We start from the raw sequence: 21,636 nt of genomic DNA, 5'->3' as shown, positions 1-21,636 counted from the left end.
CCGGGGGGGGGGGGGGGGGTAAGTCGTTTGTTACGGAAGTGTTACAAAGGGGGGGAGGGGGTCAAAAAGTCGTTTTTTCGTGTTACGTAATACTCGAACAGCCCCTTAGATGTTTCAGCATATTTGTACAAATATTCACTCATTTAAAAAATAAATTCATATATGTTGCACTTCACGCATAATCCTTGTTTTTTCCTGATCGATTTTTATTTACAATTGCATGGGGTAGTAAACAAATTCTTTACATTCTTAAAGCTGCTTTAAAGTCAATCAATCAATCAATTAGCTGATAAAGCGCTATTTCCGCTATATTCAACAGCGCTCCTCAATAAATTTTGAAAACAGATGGGTTTAGAAATCCGCTCTGAACTTCGCAAGTGGTGGAGAAGTAGTCAGAGAAGTAGGTAGAGAGTTCCAGAGAAAAGGACCAGAAAAAGCAAAAGCAGATTTGGTAAAAGAATGTTTAACACGAGTTAAGAAAAAGCGAGAAGAAGAAGACGATCGTAAACCGGGGCGTTTAGGTTCAAATAATATATCTGATAAATACTTAGGAAATAATTTAAATTGAGACTTATACATGAACGTGCAAATTTTAAAAATTATTCTATATTTTATAGGTAGTCAGTGCAAGAGAACAAGATATGGAGATATATGAGAAAAGAAAGGGGCACGAGCAACTAGACGAGCAGCAGAGTTAAAAGCTTTAAAATATATCAATATAATATCTATAAATTTGTGCTCGTTATGTTGCTAAAGAAAAGAGTTGCAGATTATGAAAATAAAATTGAAAAAAATTTTTTTCATGCATTTTTTTTCTCTGCAACCAATTGAGTTGTTGATTGATAAAATTTTGAAATAGCTTATCTTACAATAACCAATAACTTTGTTTAGTAAAGTTTAACAAGGAGCAAGACTAAGAAACATTCACTGTACTAATTTTCTAATATTTTTTTCATAATTATAAAATATAATTACGATTAAGATTAAATTAATTATAAATTTCAATTGCAGGTCATAGATTTTGTTTTTTCAACCTGAACTAAAAATTTATTACTCCGAAAAGACTAGCTCATGATTATTATATGGTTAAAATTTAATCATTATTAAATAGATGGACAAGATGGTGCTAGTATTATTGTGTTATTGTTTTGTTCCTCTGGTGCTGTCTTCACCATATTCATGCGGTCCTAACTTTTATTATGACGATTACACAAAAAACTGCCACTACTGCAAGGACTGCTGTCATCCGCGAAAGACTAATCGATTTTGTCTAGAGGAATGTGAATTGGGTTGGTTAGTTTAGTTTAGTCAATTAAAAAATAAAATCAGGTATATCATGCTGGTATATCACATACACAGCAAATATATCAAAATATGATGTGGTATGATATGTATAAAATATATGATATGATAGGATATAATATGATATGACTAATAATTCATTAGAGAGCCTCTGCAAAATTGACGAACCTACCACACAACTTCCACTTAGTAGTCCTGTCAGGTTGAATAGTGAATTGAAAAATTTCTTCATTATCCTTGGTTGTGTTCTGGCCTTTTTTATTCCGGTTTCAATTTTCTTAGTAATTTCATGTTACAGAAGGAATGGAGGTAGGTGCCATATATTTACCTTTTCAAAATATTCTTTGTTGATTGTTTTATTTGTAACTTGCATGCTAAGGATTTTTTTCCTGCATTTTCAAGTTTTGTGGATAACTTAACTGATCAGGAATATTTTTTTTTTCCATTTAAATGATTTTTTTATCGTTCAAAATTCAATTGAAAAATTAAAAAATTCTAAAATAATTTGAATGAAGGAAATGGACTAAGGGGGAGAGAGAATAACGGAAACAGGAATGCTGATCCAGAAAATGTTGTTGCACCACTTAAGGATGGTGGCAATGGCCACGATAACATTGACAAAAACATTAACCACAATCACAACTGCATTAGCAACAACAGCATTGGCAACAGTCCCAATAACAACAACAGCAACAACACCATTGGCAACGACAAAATTAATGAGAATGTTAATAATGATAATAATAATAACAATAACAATGTTGATAACAACAATGATAATGATAATAATAATAATAATAATAATAATGAGGAGGAGGAAGATGATAACACTGAAAATAGAATCAACGACATCAGAAATACACCATCCTTTTTGTCTGCTGGTTATAGTATCAGTGCTGGAGGAAAAATAGTGATGCCTGAAGTTGGTGATGGCAATGGCAGAAATAATAATAATAATAATGATAATATCATTAATAACAACAATAATAATGTTGTTAATAATAATAACATTGGCTATGGTGTTGTCAACAGGAATATTGAAAACGGACATAATAATAATAATAACAATAATAATGTTCAGGCTATCACCGATCAATTTTTATTTAAGACTCGTGCTAACAGTAACTACAAGAATAATAAAAATATTAATAATAATTTATTCCCTAATAACATGAGTGGTAATTTTTTTATTAGAGATAATAATAATAGTATTAATAATAATAATGGAACTTCAATGGCCAATAGTAATTGTGATAATCGTAGAATGGCTAGAAGAAACGACGACGATGATGAGGTTGATGATGAGGGAAATGATGAAGATTGCCCGCTAAAATTGCCAGACTCATTGAATAATAAAAAATAATCATTATTAATATTTTATTAAATTATTATTATTATTTCAAATAATAAAAATGATTATTTCTTATTCAGTTTGACAACGGCATAACAATGGATGAATGAAAGCTTAGAGCATCTACGTTACATGCTGAAAGTATCCATATATACATGTATGCATTTGTGTATGTGTTGAAAAAAAGAATGTTACCATCATGCATATATATGGATGAAATGTGTGTGTGTCTGTATGTGTGTGTATGTGTATCTTTTATTATCTTTTATGATCTCTTATTTAGAGAATATATGATACTGCACACGAGTTAGCGGGTATAGGTTGATGCACAGTAATATATAGATCATAAGTTTGATTATTCCTCAGGTTTTTGACTGAAATTAGTATTTTATCGCTATTGTTATGTTTAATTTAATTGTTTATTATTTCGTATTGATATGTTTTTGGCGAACAATGCCTCGCGGACTACATAAAATAGCTTCCACCCCTCTCTTCTCAGATTAATAGTGTTGCTAGAAGCTCTTACTTTCATCTACGTAGAATAAAAAAACTTTTGCCTTTTCTTGATGATGCTACTCTTCTCCTTCTTGTTACTTCGTTAGTCTTATCTAGGATTGATTATTGTAACTCGCTCTACTGTGGTCTTCCTGACTCTATACTCTATCCTTCAAGTAAAGCTTTTAACTCTGCTGCTCGTCTAGTTGCTCGTGCCCCTTTCTTTTCTCATATATCTCCATATCTTGTTCTCTTGCAGTGGCTACCTATAAAATATAGAATAATTTTTAAAATTTGCACGTTCATGTATAAGTCTCAATCTAAATTATTTCCTAAGTATTTATCAGATATATTAATTGAACCTAAACGCCCCGGTTTACGATCGTCTTCTTCTTCTCGCTTTTTCTTAACTCGTGTTAAACACTCTTTTGCCAAATCTGCTTTTGCTTTTTCTGGTCCTTTTCTCTGGAACTCTCTACCTACTTCTCCATCACTTGCAAAGTTCAGAGCGGATCTCAAGACCCATCTGTTTTCAAAATTCATTGAGGAGCGCTGTTGAACATCGCGGAAATAGCGCTTTATAAGCTAATTGATTGATTGTTGTATGACATTTATTCAATTGATGTCAATCAGCTGACCTTGTGCTGCAGGGACCTTTTCTATTGCAAACATTTCTGTCTTACATTTGCTCAATTTTTATGGATTCATCAATTTTGTTTTCGTTTTGTTTTTTCGTTATTTTATGTTATAACTACGAATCCGTGTAACTAAATGATTGACTAGCTAGATTTACTTCACAAAATATTCTCCTTTGTACAATATGTGATGCTTGTAATATAAATTTGAAATACACTTGTTTAAAATGTGCCTCTTTTTCTTTCTCTCTCTCTCTTTCTCTCTCTATATATGTATATGTGTGTGTGTGTGTGTATGAAAATATTTGAGTAGAAATTAAAATGTACATATAAATGTGTATATGTTTGTATAGAAACTAAAAAATAATAGCCACAAACTTTATGACAACAAGTATTTATGAAGCACCCATTATTTGGTTTGACGAAGAATGTAGAAAAAAATCAACGACATTGCTGGAAGTTGGAAGGAAATTATAGAAAAAGTCTATAAAGATGACAAAGACGAATGTGTGGTCTAATACTTTGGGGTACGAAAAGTAAATTTTCTGCTGATAAACTCAAACAATTGTGAAGCAGGTTGATTAAAGAAAACAATTCTAAGAATCTATGCAACGCATATATCAATACTTTGAATAACGTGATTAACAGTGGTGGATTTATTCTATTGTACTTTATTGTATATATGTGTGTGCGTTTGTATGTGGTGTGTGTGTATTATTCAAAGTGTTTCAAGTATAAATCAAGCGTTCAAAATTATCCTATATATGTGATATTCAAATAATGAATTTATTTAAATTTCTACAAGTTTGCCATACTTTTAAGTTAACACTTAGGCCCGCCCAGTTTGTGTATGGAGGTGTGTTTAATTTCGCATATTCTTAACCAAGTGAACATACAGAATTTGATAAAATTTCTGATTGAAACTGATTCAATTCATAAAATTTAAGAAGAAGAACGTTCTTACTAACTAAATAAAATTGAAAGAAGTGGGCGGGAAGATAGCCAATTTGTGCTGAAACGCCGGAGAATATAAACAAACAAACAATAATTTCGTAAAGCGGTGTGTAAGTTGGTATAAAAAGAGGTGGTGGGAGAAATGTCTGTATATGGCTCGATCATGGATATAGTGGATATGGCACAAGAATTAATTCCTGGCTAATAATTTTTTTAGTTCTATGGAATAGAGAACATAATTTGAGCGTAAACATTTCTTCATTGTAGTTGACATTTCGTTTTACTGTTTTAAAATTTAAATTTAATCGCCTACATTAATCATTTTTATATCATAACATTTAAATAAGTCGCTTTTTTCGTCTCTACCGACTTAGTTATTAAATAGAGGTTGTTTGTTGAGAAATGATTCCGGAAAATTTATGGCAAAATGTAAGGATGTTCATATTTATTTAAATATTTGACATTCATACATTTTGCTCCATTGTCCTGGAAATAAAACATCTTTTGGATGAATCTACTACACATACACTTTGATACATACATTCATCCACCTGGATTAATAACAAGTACAGTTTTCTTCAATGTCATCAAATTATAAATTTTTTAAAAATCTGAACAAAGGTTATAAAATAAAGGTTTAATTCAGAATTTAATGACAAATTAATTATTATGATTCAGGATTTTGACAAATAAATGGATGTTCATAATTATTTTAATATTGACATTTATACATTTTGTTCAATTTTTCTAAAATGAAACATCTTTTGGATGATGCTAGTAGAGGCTAACCGTTATTTTATATGTACATGTAGTGGTGCTAAAAATCAAGGCACAATATGTTCCAATAAATTGTTAAGTTGTTCATTGATAAAAAGAAAATAAATGGACTAAGTGATATATGAAGACATAAATTTTAAAAAACGTAAATGGCAAAAACAAAAAAATTACTGACCCTGCATCAAATACTATTAATATAATGAACTTAGTTGAAACTGATCGACATGGAATTTAATTAAAATCAATCAACTATTTAGTATAATTAAACATTATTATATTTCATAATATAAAAAATATGTATATGTATAAAATTATTATTGCTAATTTATTATGCTCAAATACTGTTGGGGTGCAGTGAAATTCAGCGTAACAAAAAATAATTATTATTGAGAAAATTATTTTCAAAACATTTTACAAAAATATATACATCTTTAATGAAATAAATGTTTGTTAAATTTGCAGATAAAAAATTTGTAAAATACATAATACATCATATTCTTTTGACAATACTTAGATTTAAACTTATCAATATCTAAATGGTCCTAAAAATAAAAATAACGTCTTACATTTATCTGAAAGCATTGAAACTTTTGTATAATAGCTGATAAATTATAAATTAATAAATGCCCATACCTATTTATGTTTTTAAAAAAGGGGTTAAATAAAAAAAAAATTAAGATAAAAAAATGACAAGAAATGCTGGAAATTATTTAATGTTGCTGTGAAAAATTAATAGGTGAAGTTGACTAGATGTACCAATATAATAATATGACTCTCAGTAAAAGCGTTTTAAAATTACTAACAATAATCACAGATTTCAATTAAAAAATATTTAAATGTTTAAAAATTAACAAAAAAATATTAAAAAAGAGAGATTTAGAAATGCAAAAAAGTCACAAAAACCAGATGTTTAATAGAAATTAAAATAAAAAATAAATAAATAAGTATAAATAAAAAATTTCACTGGCCCTTAAAGTGAATTAGTTTATGGTATTTTGAACGAATTTTCAACTGACTATTGTTTTTGGCCAAATGAAAAGAGCGAACATCTATATATGTTTTTGTTATTAATTTCAATGAAGAAAAAAAATGATTGTTCATATTATCTGCACTTTCAATTATATGATCTTTAAGGTTTAATAGATCTTTATTTGCCAACACACTCAAAACACTTGATACAACAATTGTTCTATTCATTTTAGACTAGTTTGTCACCATTTTCAAATGTCTTTCGGTGACACGGCAAATCTGATTGACAAATATGAATTAGTCAAAAAATATATATTAGGCAATATGTTATACAAAAATGAAAAAATTAAAGATCAATATTTTTCCAGCATGCAAATAAAAATAAACATGGAAAAAAATTATTTTCTGACCTGAACAACACCACAGGATGGGAAAACTAGACCACCATTGTCTTTTAGTATCAAAAGCTGATGGTGTAACATGGTAGCTTGTCCTTTTATATCAATAAGTGCAAATCTACACTTGTTACAATCGATTGTTTTGGCAACTTTTCTAACAACCCATCCAGCAATATACGCTACTGCACTGTCGATGATAGTGGACATGGTGTTAGATGGATTTTCAATGACAGTGGACATGGTATTAGATGTCATTATTTGTGAATCTAAATACGTCTCTTCAAAAATATCTTTAAAATGATCCTCTGGAACTTTAAATTCTGATTCAACAATCATTTGTTCCTGTACATTCCCTTAAAAAATTATAAAACAACATATGTATAGCCTCATTTAAAGCAACTGTATAAATAGAACATATTTGAATAACCTGTTTTTCCAGGGACAATACCACATCTATAGTACACTTTTTTGAAAATAGATTCCAGTTGCTGGACATTTGGATTATCATTGCTTCTCCCTAAATACATGAAATTTAAATATATAAAATTGAAGTCACTTTTGTTAAATAACCACTTTTGAACATTTTCTAACCTACACTTCGAATGAAATTAAAAAATAACTCAAGATGGTCTTGGCTGAATTTGTATGTCAGAACATATTTTTGTGTTTGAAGCAAGGATGTGGCTAAATTTATTATGGTTTCTATGTTGACAACCCTCCCAAGAACACATGTATTCCTTGAGTTTTAAAAATATAACAATTAGTTAGTACATTTTCATCAAACACTGTAAGATATATGTTTACCTATTGGTTTGATATATAAATTTTCCATCGACAGTTTTTAGTGATAATAAATACTCTTTCAGTGACATTGGGTTTGATGCTATGTCACTAAATGATGTCATTGATATACCACGTCTGAAAAATTTACTGTAAATGTTCTTACTATTCATTATATCAAACAATATATCCATTTTTTCAAGGAACTGCACAGTTGCTCCACAATCTCTAAATTCTTCACAGTTACTTAAACATCTTAAGGCTTTGGCCACCGAATTACTCAATATGTGAGCCACTAATTTAACCTGAAATTATGTAAGTCATTTTTATAATTATAAAATCTATTGTATGGTGATTTATTTTTTTAATACAAGAACATACTCAAAAGATATTGTTGAATATGTACAGAAAGGAAGAATTATACTAAATGGTACCTTCATTTTCTGATTATGATAATTAACATGTTGGTCAGTTAATTTGTTAGCCAATTTGAAGGCAGTCGTGTACTGTGCAGAATGTAATTTGCATATGTATTCCCATCTAATTAAACCACCATTTGATTCTAAAATTTTTTTATCAGCCCATGTGTTACGGACAAGTTTCAACATGTGACAGGCATCAAATATTACATAGATTTCTTTATTAGTTGATGGTAATTTAAAAGATGGTTTGACAAAGGTAGGCAAATCAAAGACACATCCAAGTTTTATGCACATAACAATGTTTGTTCATAAGCCATCCATCACCAGTGTCACTACCTGTATTTGAACAATAACAACATTCAGGTAACATTGATAAAATAACTTTAAAAAATCTAAAAAAAAAACAGAAATTGTAAAAAGTTTTAACAAGAATTATACTTTCAATCCGATCTCTTCCAAAGCTTCAAGTGCGTTCAATACAAGAACTTGTTGCGTAGTTGCTGACATGCTTTTGAACAAAAAGTAAGCAAGGGGAAACATCCATGAACCTGACGTACCAACTATCATTAAAACCAGGGCCTGTGTTGCCAATTCATTGGATGTGTAGTCTCCACCAAAATGTTCATAACTGGAATAGACACCTTTATGTTTTAAATATATCAGTTGTTCCCGAATTGACATACTATCTATCATCAAAGAACAGTGTGTAAATTGTTTTGCATCTCTTTCGTGTTTTTTCTTCAGGAAATTCAACATAGAACGATTGAGGCCTGGTCCTCCATCTACAGATTCTAACCACCTTAATACATTTAAATACTTAAATTTTTAATTTTGAATTATATATATAATATTAAACAATAACTTACCGTGCTAATGTACGTTTATGTGGCAGATGTAATCCTTTACATTTCAAAAACTGGTAGCTTTTTCCCCCGTACAAATGTAATGTCAATGCAAAACGCTTTTGTTCTTCAGTATAGGTTTTGTTCGGTTTCATGAAAAGTTTTGTTGGAATATCTGAAATGCCAATTCAATATTAAAAATTAAAAAAAGTGGCATACTTAAAGGTTTGTTGCTAAAAATTATTTGTAAAGTTTAATAATTAGCATACCTGAATATGAAAGTAATGTTGAGGTAAGTTCATCATTGTATTTCTTCAACATCTTAATTTCATTTTTATATACATCAAGTTTGACTTTTAATCTTTGAATTTTTTTGTTGTAGTTATATAGAACTTTTCTGGTAGTTTTTAATGATATATTTAATTTTTTAGCTTTCCTTTTCAAGCTTCTAGGTGTCAATGCATCAATACCAGTCTGTAAAATTTTTCATTTTCCTTTCAACAACTTATATTAAGTATTTTAACAATCATTTATAATTCTGGTTATAGTTATAGAAACATGTGTTAAAATACTAAATTACATTTTTCACTATTTTTTATTTATTAAATGGACCATCATACATACAAACCAATTTAACAATTGATGTTGATGGAACTGCAACATTTTCTAAAGATGCAACATTTTCTATCTGAAGTTTGAATATTACACATGAATGAATGTATGCATCAAAGTATGTGTGGTAGATTCATCATAAACTTTGTGAAATAAATACCTTGAACATGTACTTACATATGTGTACCTTCTTATAATAAAATAAAAAAAATAAATATTAATTGTAGCGCATGCAATCAGTAATATATTAATCTGAGTAAATTTTATATTTAAACAAACATACTGGTTCATCAGTTGATTTTTTTTCCATCATTATTGGTGATTGCATTTCAGATAGAGTATCTGCTTGATCATTTGATAAAAGCTGAAAATGATAAATATTCAATATACTTGGTTATGTGATTTGCAGGAACAAATATCTAATTAATATTCATTAATCAAATCTTATTTGATTAACTAATCATTATTGGTGATTGCATTTCAGATAGAGTATCTGCTTGATCATTTGATAAAAGCTGAAAATGATAAATATTCAATATACTTGGTTATGTGATTTGCAGGAACAAATATCTAATTAATATACTAACTATAATATGTAAGTGTCATGCAATTAATTAATTAGTGATTTTTTTTTTCATGATGCATCAATAATTATTTATTTCTTGATTTTAATGTTAATCTTAATGTTAGTTTAATTTTTTTAAACTATTTAATTAAATTAGAAATTTTTTATTAGTTACAAAAAGAACAAAACCTTTGGAAATACTGTAGGGACTGATGTTTTTTTAAGCAGCATTTTAGAACCTACTTTGTAAAAGCATTCTTGTACAAAATGCCTGCCGCAGATGAAGATATTTTTTCTACTACAAAAATTTGTAATATGATTTTTTATATTCCCTTCCCATTGTATTCTTTGACTGTCATCTTTTGGTAGTTTGGTTTGGTTTTATTATTGTAAAAAAAGCTTAACTATTTCATTATAAAATTTTACTATTATTATATTAATTATACATACCTATGTAAAGTTACGCCGATATCTTTATAAGACCCATGACATTTGGATATTGAGCACATGGGCATGGTTAAACTTAATGTATATAAAATAATTAAACAAATAAGAAAATGACAGACGATGATCGGTTAAAAACTGATTACTTCCTTTAACTTAAATTCACTTTTAAACAATTATTGCTACTCTATGCATCAAATTTGTTAGATTTACCAGATTAGATTTGTTAGATGTTATATATATATGAAAAATGTATGTATATATAACGCTTCTGCCATATCCATATTATATATATCCATGGGCTCGATGCCAATGTTTTATGGTGATGTCATTCGTATACGAGACCTGATTATTCGGATTATTTTAATTCATTTTAGTTTATAAAATTTTTTTTTCAATTTGTTCAATTCAGGCAGACACGATTAACTGATTAATCATTATTAAATTAATAAGATTATTTAATATTTTAACATCTAACAAATCTATCTAACAAATTATTTAACATTCTTTCTAGTGCTTTCAAGGTGTTGTATAAATAACTTATACTCTTCTCTACTGTATGTATATCTATATATTATATACTATACAGTGTATATTAAGCCATATTTTCTGATGGTTAAAAAGTTTAATTAACTGTTTTTTAACATTTAAATTTTTAACTGTTTTTTAATGTACTTTTTTATTTTATCATTACAATAACTGAATAACAGGATTAATGAGTGTAACTCTTATCTTATGACTTATAGAGTCTTATTTATTCATCTTACTTTTGCTTACAGTTATGATGACAGTTAGGGTTAAAAAATCTGCATGTGAGAGAAATTGGTATTATGACGATTACACAAATAAATGTCAACACTGTTCAGATTGCTGTTATCCCCGTGATCAAAATGAATTTTGCCAGAAGTTGTGTAACCTAGGTCCAGATGGTTTGTTTTTTTTAGTTAAATTTTGTTTGTTATGTATATTTTATTACTATTTTTCTTGAGTCATAAATTTTTGGAAAAAGTTATCAAACAAACAAAAAAAGGAAAAGTTTTCATTATTATACTTGGCTTTTTAAATGACTAACTAAAACTAAAGATATAATAAAATAAATGTACATTTACCTAGCTTTCTATTTTATTCCGTGTAAGTAATTCTTACTACAGTCCTGTTTTTAAATATTTATCATTCATCATATAAATAAAAATAATTTGTAATCATTCAGAGCCTAATAATAAGCTGCTTTTTTTTAAATTATGTGTAAAACATTTTTTGATTTTTAAGCTGACTACAGTGTTAATTCTTGCACTCACCTCTCCTCTACCTCTCCCAATATTTACACATTATTCTTTGTTACACTTTTTATTAGTCATTTAAAAAAAAATTTTTTGTAATGTTTTTCAATTTGTGATGTTTTTCAGTTTATTAGAAATAAATAGTTAAAGGACTAGTTTTATTTTATTTCAAAAATAGTCTTATATACAAATTAATTAAACACTGAAAATTATTTACAATAGTTTTTATTCTGTATTATTTCTATTTCAGGTGATGCTTGCTATAAAAAAAGTTCAAAATCAGAATCACTCTTATATATTTCCATTGTCTTTGTGGTTCTATTCGGAGTTATTGCAATAATAGTATTATTCACTACATGTTTATTCTACAAAGGACATCGCAGAAGTATCTAGCTGTTTGCGCGTTCATATCACACAACTTTTGTGATGTTTGCAGTATATGTAATATTTTTTATTTTGATGAAATTTACCATTAAGGACAATTTTTAAAATAATTTTCACATTATTTTAATAATCTTATCAAAGGAAACATAAATGATATCAATGAAAGGGACATCGAAATAATTGCACCCTTGCATCCAGAACCAGACGAACCCGCTATTCAACCAGGTGAACCTGCTCATCAACCAAATGGACTCACTCCAACATCAAATGGACCCACCCTTATACCAAATGAACACCCCCATCAACAACAAACTCCATCCTATCAATTGCCAACGTTTCCTTGTCAGCCACAAGCCAGCCCCCTCCAGCCAGGATGTATAGTTGGCACCAGTTCAGGAGGAAATCCTGTCACTCATGATACGAACCCTGATATACCAGGTGTCAGTATTAGTGGACACAGCAACATGAATGACAATGATCACAATAACAATAATATCATTAACGATGGCGACAATAATTTGAATAATCACACCTGTGGCCGCATTAGCCAAAACTTGCAAGGCACTGCTGCAGGTAATTGTGTTTGTGGTATCGTTAACATAAGAAGGTCATGAATGCAAATGCGATTTTGTTATAGTATATCCGGTAAAAATTCATTTTCTTATTTTAAAGGCTGTTACTTTTTTGTATACTTTGTTATATATATGTAAAGAAACTACATTTCTTTAATTTTGATTTTGTTTCGCTTTGCGTGATTGATAATACACTGCGAATTTTTTGTCTGGGGTTTTTGTTGATAGGTTAAAAGAAAACCTAAAAGTAAAGTTTAATGAAATATATTTTGTGACAAACTGTTTATAATTTGTGAAATAATAAACTTTAAATGTCGTTTCTTTGTTTTCAGGTGAGTTTTTTTTTCCAATAATGATTTTTTTTTTAACATTTAACAAAATAAAAACTTTGTTTTCAGGAGCAACACATTTGTTTGTTTGAATCATAAATTATAATTGAAACTCTTATAATATATATCTATATATATCTATATATATTAATATATATATATATATATATATTATATATATATATTATATATATATATATATATATATATATAGAAGCTTTGCCATGTTTGGTCCTAGAGTCTGGAACGGTCTTCCCAAAGACCTACGAGACCCTGCTCTGGGTGTTGAGAAATTTAAGAAGATGTTGAAAACATATTTATTTTCGCTGTAGTGTCAATCATTGATGTTTAATTTTTACTGATCTAATGTTTATTTAATTAATGTTTGATTTATTTGACGAACGTTTGTCTTCGACTATTTTGTATCATATATGTATTGTATATTATTTTATTTGTAAGCGCTTTTGAAAAACTATTTAATTAGCGCCATATAAATATTCGTATGTATATATATATATGTATATATATATATATATATATATATATATATATATATATATGCGTGTGTGTGCGGTTGTTTAAAAACATTAGAGCACTGCGGTCATTGTTTAATTATCAGTCGAGTTTTTTCTATTTTTTTTGTACCACGAATTTTAGTTCATTTTAAGTTTGTTCAGTTCATAAGCAAAATTTTCATTAATTTTTTTGTATTGTCATTTAAATTATTATGTACTTTTGTATAAAAAAAAACACCGCTATCTTATTCTGACTTATATTCAATGTATTCTCTTAGATCATGTATCCTCAAGCACAGCCAACCATTTCTTCAGTTTTATATTACGCGCGTTATTTAATGCCACCGCTCAACTAATAGTGTGATTTCATCATCCTGCTTTTATTTTGTTAAATTATTTTGTTATGTAATAATAAAAACATCTCAAGTTTCGATCTCTTTTTTTCTCTTCAATTTGATTAACGACCCTAACCAGATAATAAATTAAAATGAAACAGCTAAGATTTTTCAGTCTTTTGATGCAACTTTTAGTGTATTGAAATCACTAAACGAATAAACTAATATTGGGCATAAATTTAAATTTAACGTTCCAACAATTGTAATTCGCGATTGTAATGAGGTAATAGTAGTGAAATACCGTTTGAGTTGTACGCACTTATGAACTTACGGCGGTAAAAAAATTAGTGACAATCCCTTTTTTCAAAACGTGTAGGTGTGCGTACAAGATGAACATGCCAAACAACTAGCCGACCGGTCATCATACATTTTATGTATCAGTATTACTTATTGTGTGTGTGTCTATATGTGTTGCTACACCGCTACTGCTATGCTACTACTGCTGCTGCCAATACTACAATCTAGTAAATTAGTTCAAAAGTGCGTACTAATGCTAAAACTACTGTTGTTACTGCGGTAGTAATATAAGATATACAGTAATGTTACTAGAAATGTAATTAGGTGTAAATATACGAAATCGTTGAAAAAGTATTATTACTGCATTGTTACTAACATTTTTATTATAACTCATGTTACAATTAATTTCATTACAATTAAAAGTCTCGTTAATGAATTTACATCATTTACTTAGAATCATTTGGTCAAATTTTACAATACCGATTCCAACTTATTTTATTGGAATTGATTGATTGTCACCTTTTAGCCAACAAAGATGCCAGTAAAAAATAAATAATGAAACAACCCTTTGTTTCACTGTTGATTTTTGGAGTTGGGCCCACGTTAATTCATTCTTTCTAAATTTTTCATTAAAATAAAATGAGACGTTACGATGTACGAAATGAATTACGAAATGAATTTTGTTGGATGTCACTTTTCGTCTATTGAATCACGCTGAAACTGTTGCACAATCCTGTTCAGGTGTTTGGAAGTATTTACGCGATGCAAACGTTGGAAATCATTTTGTGTAGCAACCAGGTAGGAGGTGACTTGTTGTGCAAGTTCATGTTTCAGTAAAACGTTCACACAGTTACTAATTTTTCTACTTCGTAATCTTTACTTAACAGAATAATAAGTCTACTCTAAAACTCTATCTGTCTACCAGCTTAACTAACTAAATCTAACTAACTAAACTAAATTAATTAGTTCAATTTTTGATGAACAGAGTTTTAATTTTCTGCTGTTAAAGTTAAACAAATTTATAAAGTATAATCATTAATAATTTAGTAACTAAGTTTAAGTTGATATTCTGCACATCATTTAAGCTTATGTTAGTTTTTCGTTTATATGAGTTACATCACATGCACAGCAGACACATAGCCATGTCTTTCAAAGTAAATTTATTTTCCCTTGTGGAGTAGAGTAAATATCACGAACATGGAAACAGCATTGTGACTGTGAGATGTACACGCTAGAATAATAACAGATATAAATCTGATAACCTTGATAAGATTGTCTAATGTGCTATTGTTTATTAAATGCATTCTTTGTTAATTATTAATTTGTAATCAATTAATTGGGAACGAAATTAGACTTAACCCTTCTGCTGAAAATAAATAAATAAATAATGAATGTAATCATGTTGATCTTTAGGTAAAAATCATCAACAATAACTTTTAATTAACGAAAACAATCAATTAATTAATTAATTAACATCGAGCTTGAGTCGAGACGGGACCTTCCTGAATACTTTCTAATGCTGTTGAAATTGAAATCAATATAATTACAAGGGGATGAATATAATTAATCAATTGAATGGATATAAGATTAACTGTCATTATGATAGTGCTTTCTACAACTTTGATTCAACTACTAAATCATTCGTATTCAGATTTCGTAAAATAAAAAAAAAAATTTGTGACATCATATCGCTGCTAGATTATTTCATGTAATGCAGAGTTGCAAAGAATTACAATCCAGTTTGGACTGTTCACGTTCCTACTATTTATTTTTACAAAATGGTATTTACAGCTTCTCTCTCTCACACACACACACACACAGAAGTGCAATTTATAGTAATGAACGGATATTAATGCAAGAATAGCGTTTACTGTGAAATTATAACTGATTCATTGGGAGCAAAAATAGAAGCAATTAACCAATTTTGCATGAGGCTGAGAGCATGTTGTATTTGTCTCATAGTGCCAACAACGGTTACGATTCTCTGGTTGGATCCGGGTACGGAATCATCGATGTTTATGAGGGCTTTCGATTCCTCCCTGATAAGCCTGATCCTGGAACCTGACTTGCCTATGATGGAACCTGCCAACTGAATATTATTGCTCATGTTAATAGTTTATATTTGTAAGTTTTATCTGTTATCATGTGATTCTTTTAACTTCTTTATTTACCTAACTTCTATTGTAATTTCGTTATTTTTAGTTACTTTGTTTGACAACTTGCGTTACCTCAGTTTTTCATATTGTTTTGTTATTAATTAATTAAGACGTCTTGTTGTATTATTGCGCAAGTAGAAACACACTGTTGTACTTTTTAATTTTTTTTTGGCAAAAATTCATTAAAAGACTTTATTCAAATATAACCACAACAAATTAGGATAGATAGTTTTAAATTATTAAACGCGGAGATGGACTGTGAGGTGTCAACTTACATCGTTAGAAATAGTGACTTGGCGGGTGATGACGTTGTTACTGCTACCTGCATGGTACCCAACTTCTTCCCCAAACTCCTGCTCCTGTTCTTCCTGTTCACCCTCTACATATTCCTCCTCCTGGTCTTCTTGGTAAAAATAGTCCTCACAACCTTCCCCGTAATCACACTCTTCTTCTTCCACCTCCTCCTCATCATTGAAGAAGTTGTCGTTTGATAAACTCTGCCCATCTTCAAATGAATGGTAACCTTGCCTGCAAAATAATTGTATCTGTATTTGTGATAAATTATCTTGGAAACGAAACAAACATATTTTAGAAAAAACTTGAATCACTAAAATAACAAAATTACGAACAGAGAGAGCTAAAAATATAATAAGGTGAGAATGAAATATCAAGGATAATAACATAAAATTTTGTCTACTGGGGATGATCTGATTAAAGTTCATCAAAGGCTTGGGAGGAGGGGGTCGAAAAGGAGGAAAATTATGACTTCCTCTATTATTGTTGATCGTATTACTCCCTCTGAAGCCGTTGTTATGGTTAGCTGGAGGAAATCTCCTAGCTGGCAAATTTTTGTTCATAACAGAAGGGAATCGCCTGGCCGGCAGGTTCTTGTTCTGGGCAAACCCTTTTTGGAAGCTGTATGTTCCAGCGTAGCCACCGTACACATCAATCATGCCCTCGTTAAAATTTATTGGGTTGTAGGCAATGTTTTCACCAATTGGAGGGCACTAGAGGGTCAGTGCGAGAATTTAAATGTTTTGAGGTGAACAAAATTAACGTGAAAAAAATCAGCAAGAAAAACAATACTGTTATTACTCTTAATTGATTAAGTGTCAATTAAAAATTACTTTAGTACTTAATAATGAATGATTAACTAATAAAAATAGTGAAAAATATGTATAGAATAGGTAGGAGCATAACAAACGCTGGCGAGCATGTCCATGATGTGGTAGACAGTGTTAGTCACAACTTCCGGGTCACCCTTGATTTCAACAACTCTATCAGTTGAGTCAGGAGCACATTGGTCATACACTTTGATGTGCACTGAGTATTTCTTTTCAGTTTCAAATCAAAATACGAATTTTGAATTTTTCAAGTTTATGTTTTGAAAAAAAATTTCAATCACAGTTGATGATTTTCATATTGATGTTATATTTATTCATAATACTCAAGGACAATTTATTTTAAACTGTTAAGTATTGGCTCAAGAACTTCTTATCATTATAATGTACGACTCCTTTTTAAAAAAATATGAAAGCAAAGGTATCAAAATTCAGGAAAATATCAAGAAGCTTAGCAATGGCTAGGCCTCAAAATAAAAAGCAAAAGATGAACAAATAATTGAAAACCAGACTCATCATACCTGCCTAATCTCTTTGATGTTGCATCCGGACTTTCCAATAATTGCTCCACACTGACTCTGATGAATCAACAACTTCACTTCAACTCCCTTGCCAGACTGCAGATGCCAAAATTAATTTTATAAATCTAAATAGAGAAAATAATTATAACAAATTAATAAATATTTTTTCAAATTTTATTACCTGAGGAGCATATTTGAGAGTCTCGAGAAGCAAGGAACAGGCATTGCAAAGACAACAGACAATGGTAAACACGCTAAATCAAAAAATTTTTTTACAGAATAATACAGAAAGTCATTAAATATTCAAAACCTGCCAACAAAAAAGCAATGCTCCCAAACTCAACAACAATACGTGAAAATCATCAACTGTGACAGAAAATTTTTTCTTAAAACATAAACACGAATGAACAAAAAAAGTTGTCATTTGTATTATTATTAATATGTAGTGACTACCGTTCAGGTCCAGGGCAGTCGGGAACTAAAACAGTAGCATTGTACTAATCGGACGGGGAGGGATCCGTATTAAATTGGGAAAGGGCAGTAGTAACAAAGGGAATTCACAACAAAACATTGGGTTTGTTTGTGGGGTTTATGAAATGAAATCGTTGCTTTAGTTCATATGGTAATGAATAAATATGTAGTTTATAATGATTCATTATGTAGAATATAACCTAGTTCATTATGTCCTTTTTAACATATAGGATACTACACTTGAAATTATATTCACAAATGTTATAAATTTACAAATTTACATAATTAAATTTACAAAGTTGAAGATGAATGGTTGATAATATTTTTTAAAAGTTCTGTATCCAAGATAGGAAACTGTGAGGTATTTTAAATTTATAAAAAAAATTGTAAATTTCAATTTATGAAAAAAAAATATAAATTTATAAAATAATAAAATTGCAATAAGTTATAATAAGTAAACCTTGCTTCTTAATGATTTGATGTGCTCACCTCCTTTGCCTATAATTGCGCCTGCATCCTGAAAACGTTATTCCAATTCTTTCATTAGTATATTTCAGAAGCATCAGGCATAATTATAATGATTTCATTATAATTTAACTACAATATTTAAATTATTTTAATGTTTTACTTACATTGCTGGGAATGAGCAGACGAATTTCAACTGGGGATTCATTCATAAATCTTGATTTCTTAACAGCTTGCCCATCAGCCTCGACCAACTCCTCGTGATCTGAAGATGCTCTCTTTGTAGCCATTGAATCAAGTGACTGGCACTCTAGAATGAAAATAAATGACAAATAAACTTTCAATGCAAGGGTAAATCATTTGTCATCGATTAATTTAACTGACTAAAAAATTTAAAAATAATTTCTTACTTCACTTTGTAACTCTATATTAGATTAGATAACAATAATTAGATTAATTTAATAAAACCTAATCTATTAAATCAGACTCTATTAATGATTAGATTAGCCTATTAACCATATTATATTAAGGTCATTCATTAAATAAAATTAACATTAATTGATAAGGATAGGGTTGTTAAGGTAAAAGATAAAAACTAAACTATAGGAATACAAATTCTCTTTTTATCTTATATAATTTTTAATCACAACCAAAATAAAATTAAACTTTATAGAAAAGAAGGAAAGACAAAAAAATATAAATTAAACTATCAATCAATCAATCAATCAATTAGCTTATAAAGCGCTATTTCCGCGATGTTCAACAGCGCTCCTCAATGAATTTTGAAAACAGATGGGTCTTGAGATCCGCTCTGAACTTTGCAAGTGATGGAGAAGTAGGTAGAGAGTTCCAGAGAAAAGGACCAGAAAAAGCAAAAGCAGATTTGGCAAAAGAGTGTTTAACACGAGTTAAGAAAAAGCGAGAAGAAGAAGACGATCGTAAACCGGGGCGTTTAGGTTCAATTAATATATCTGATAAATACTTAGGAAATAATTTAGATTGAGACTTATACATGAACGTGCAAATTTTAAAAATTATTCTATATTTTATAGGTAGCCACTGCAAGAGAACAAGATATGGAGATATATGAGAAAAGAAAGGGGCACGAGCAACTAGACGAGCAGCAGAGTTAAAAGCTTTACTTAAAGGATAGAGTATAGAGTCAGGAAGACCATAGTAGAGCAAGTTACAATAATCAATCCTAGATAAGACTAACGAAGTAACAAGAAGGAGAAGAGTAGGATCATCAAGAAAAGGCAAAAGTTTTTTTATTCTACGTAGATGAAAGTAAGAGCTTCTAGCAACACTATTAATCTGAGAAGAGAGTCAATCAAAGTAGAATCAAAGATAATCAATAGTAGAATCAAAGATAAAACCTAGACTACGAAACTTATGAGAGACATCAAGAGTTTTAGAATCAGGTAAGATAATAGGAGGAATAGTAATAAAGTGTTTAGATTTATTAAAACAAATTAATTCAAACTTAGAAGGATTAAGTTTAAGACACATAGAGTCAGACCAAGCGATAATCGAAGAAAGACATAGAGATAAATTATGAAGAACACTATTGAGATTAGATGGAGGAAAAGAAGTATAAATATAAGAATCATCAGCATATAGTTGACTAGAGAAAGAAAAGTTATTAATAATACGAGGTAGTTCAGAAGTATAGAGTATAAATAGAAGAGGGCCAAGGAGGGCCTAACCCTGAGGTACCCCGAAAGTAAGAGTAGAGGAGTTAGAAGTAGAATTAAAACTACTAGGAAAAGAATAAACAATAAAAAAGATAAGGCAAAGGCCACAAAGTTAAACAAAGCTAATACTAGCTAAACTACAGAAACACTGCACCAATCTATTCATTTTAATTTTAGTTAGATCAGTGAACAGTAGTGACACTGTGAATAATAGTTAAATTAAATAATATAAAATAAAATATTAAATTTCATTTTTTTTTTGATGAGTTGATCATTATTTCTTTATTTCTCATGTTTTTCTCAAAAATTTGGTACTGAGATATAGGGCCAAATATATCGAAAATATTAATAAAACAAATATTAAGATTTACTATTCAACAGATTTAAAAACTCACCACTTTTTCAACTCGCAAAGTGGTTGCAACAAAATTTTACCGTTAAACGCACTAAACTGAATAAACGTAACGTAAGTTGATTTCGTTGGTTACTACCAAACCAGACAGTTTTAAAATGGCATACAAAGATAAAAGATTCATGGAAAACTGTCATGATGGCAACTACTTAGGCTTCCACTTCGACGTTAAGTTCAAGTGCCACAGCTCAATTGCTAGATACAATTTAACAGCTTGTATTAAAATAAATAAAAATATATAAATGAAATTTGTGATAAATGTTGGAATATTTGTCTTAAACATTGAAAAATTTTAATGGAAACTTTTTGAAATAAGTTAAGGAAGGATATGTGGAAGGTATCGGGGAATCGTAAGCGGAGATCATTAAAAGTACAACATTTGGACAATTTTACAAATTTGTGACTGTGAAAAATTGACAAAATTTTTTAAACAACTTGTTAAAACGTATGGCAATTGGTTAAATATATGAAAACTGAGAAAACTATGGAAATAAGTAAAGTTTTTGAAAATTAAATCATAAAACGTGTGAGAGGATTT

At 29.3% G+C, this 21,636-nt stretch overlaps 2 protein-coding genes across 2 annotated transcripts; both read right to left on the bottom strand.

Annotated features, from left to right (window-relative positions):
* Window positions 1-6,881: 6,881 nt before the first annotated feature.
* Window positions 6,882-10,617, bottom strand: HELRODRAFT_159637 (hypothetical protein; the record flags this gene model as incomplete). Its single annotated transcript, XM_009011513.1, has 9 exons — window positions 6,882-7,234; window positions 7,309-7,398; window positions 7,828-7,966; window positions 8,522-8,882; window positions 8,950-9,100; window positions 9,195-9,399; window positions 9,821-9,901; window positions 10,292-10,373; window positions 10,553-10,617. 9 exons carry the CDS (start codon window positions 10,615-10,617, stop codon window positions 6,882-6,884), a joined length of 1,527 nt encoding a protein of 508 aa, XP_009009761.1.
* A 4,783-nt stretch (window positions 10,618-15,400) lies between these two features.
* HELRODRAFT_93617 (hypothetical protein) lies at window positions 15,401-21,163 on the bottom strand. Its single transcript, XM_009011512.1, has 11 exons — window positions 21,058-21,163; window positions 19,160-19,302; window positions 18,988-19,044; window positions 18,510-18,553; window positions 18,238-18,310; window positions 18,057-18,152; window positions 17,619-17,747; window positions 17,096-17,421; window positions 16,690-16,942; window positions 16,178-16,347; window positions 15,401-15,777 (listed from the first exon to the last, which is right to left on the bottom strand). The coding sequence occupies exons 2-11, from the start codon at window positions 19,280-19,282 to the stop codon at window positions 15,720-15,722; spliced, it is 1,329 nt and encodes a 442-aa protein (XP_009009760.1). The 5' UTR covers window positions 19,283-19,302; window positions 21,058-21,163; the 3' UTR covers window positions 15,401-15,719.
* Window positions 21,164-21,636: the final 473 nt, after the last annotated feature.

The sequence above is a fragment of the Helobdella robusta genome, assembly GCF_000326865.2.
Source record: "Helobdella robusta unplaced genomic scaffold HELROscaffold_1, whole genome shotgun sequence".
Classification (NCBI taxonomy): Eukaryota; Metazoa; Annelida; class Clitellata; order Rhynchobdellida; family Glossiphoniidae; genus Helobdella; species Helobdella robusta.
The sequence above is the reverse complement of the archived record's forward strand: the minus strand, read 5'-3'. Positions and strand labels throughout refer to the sequence as shown.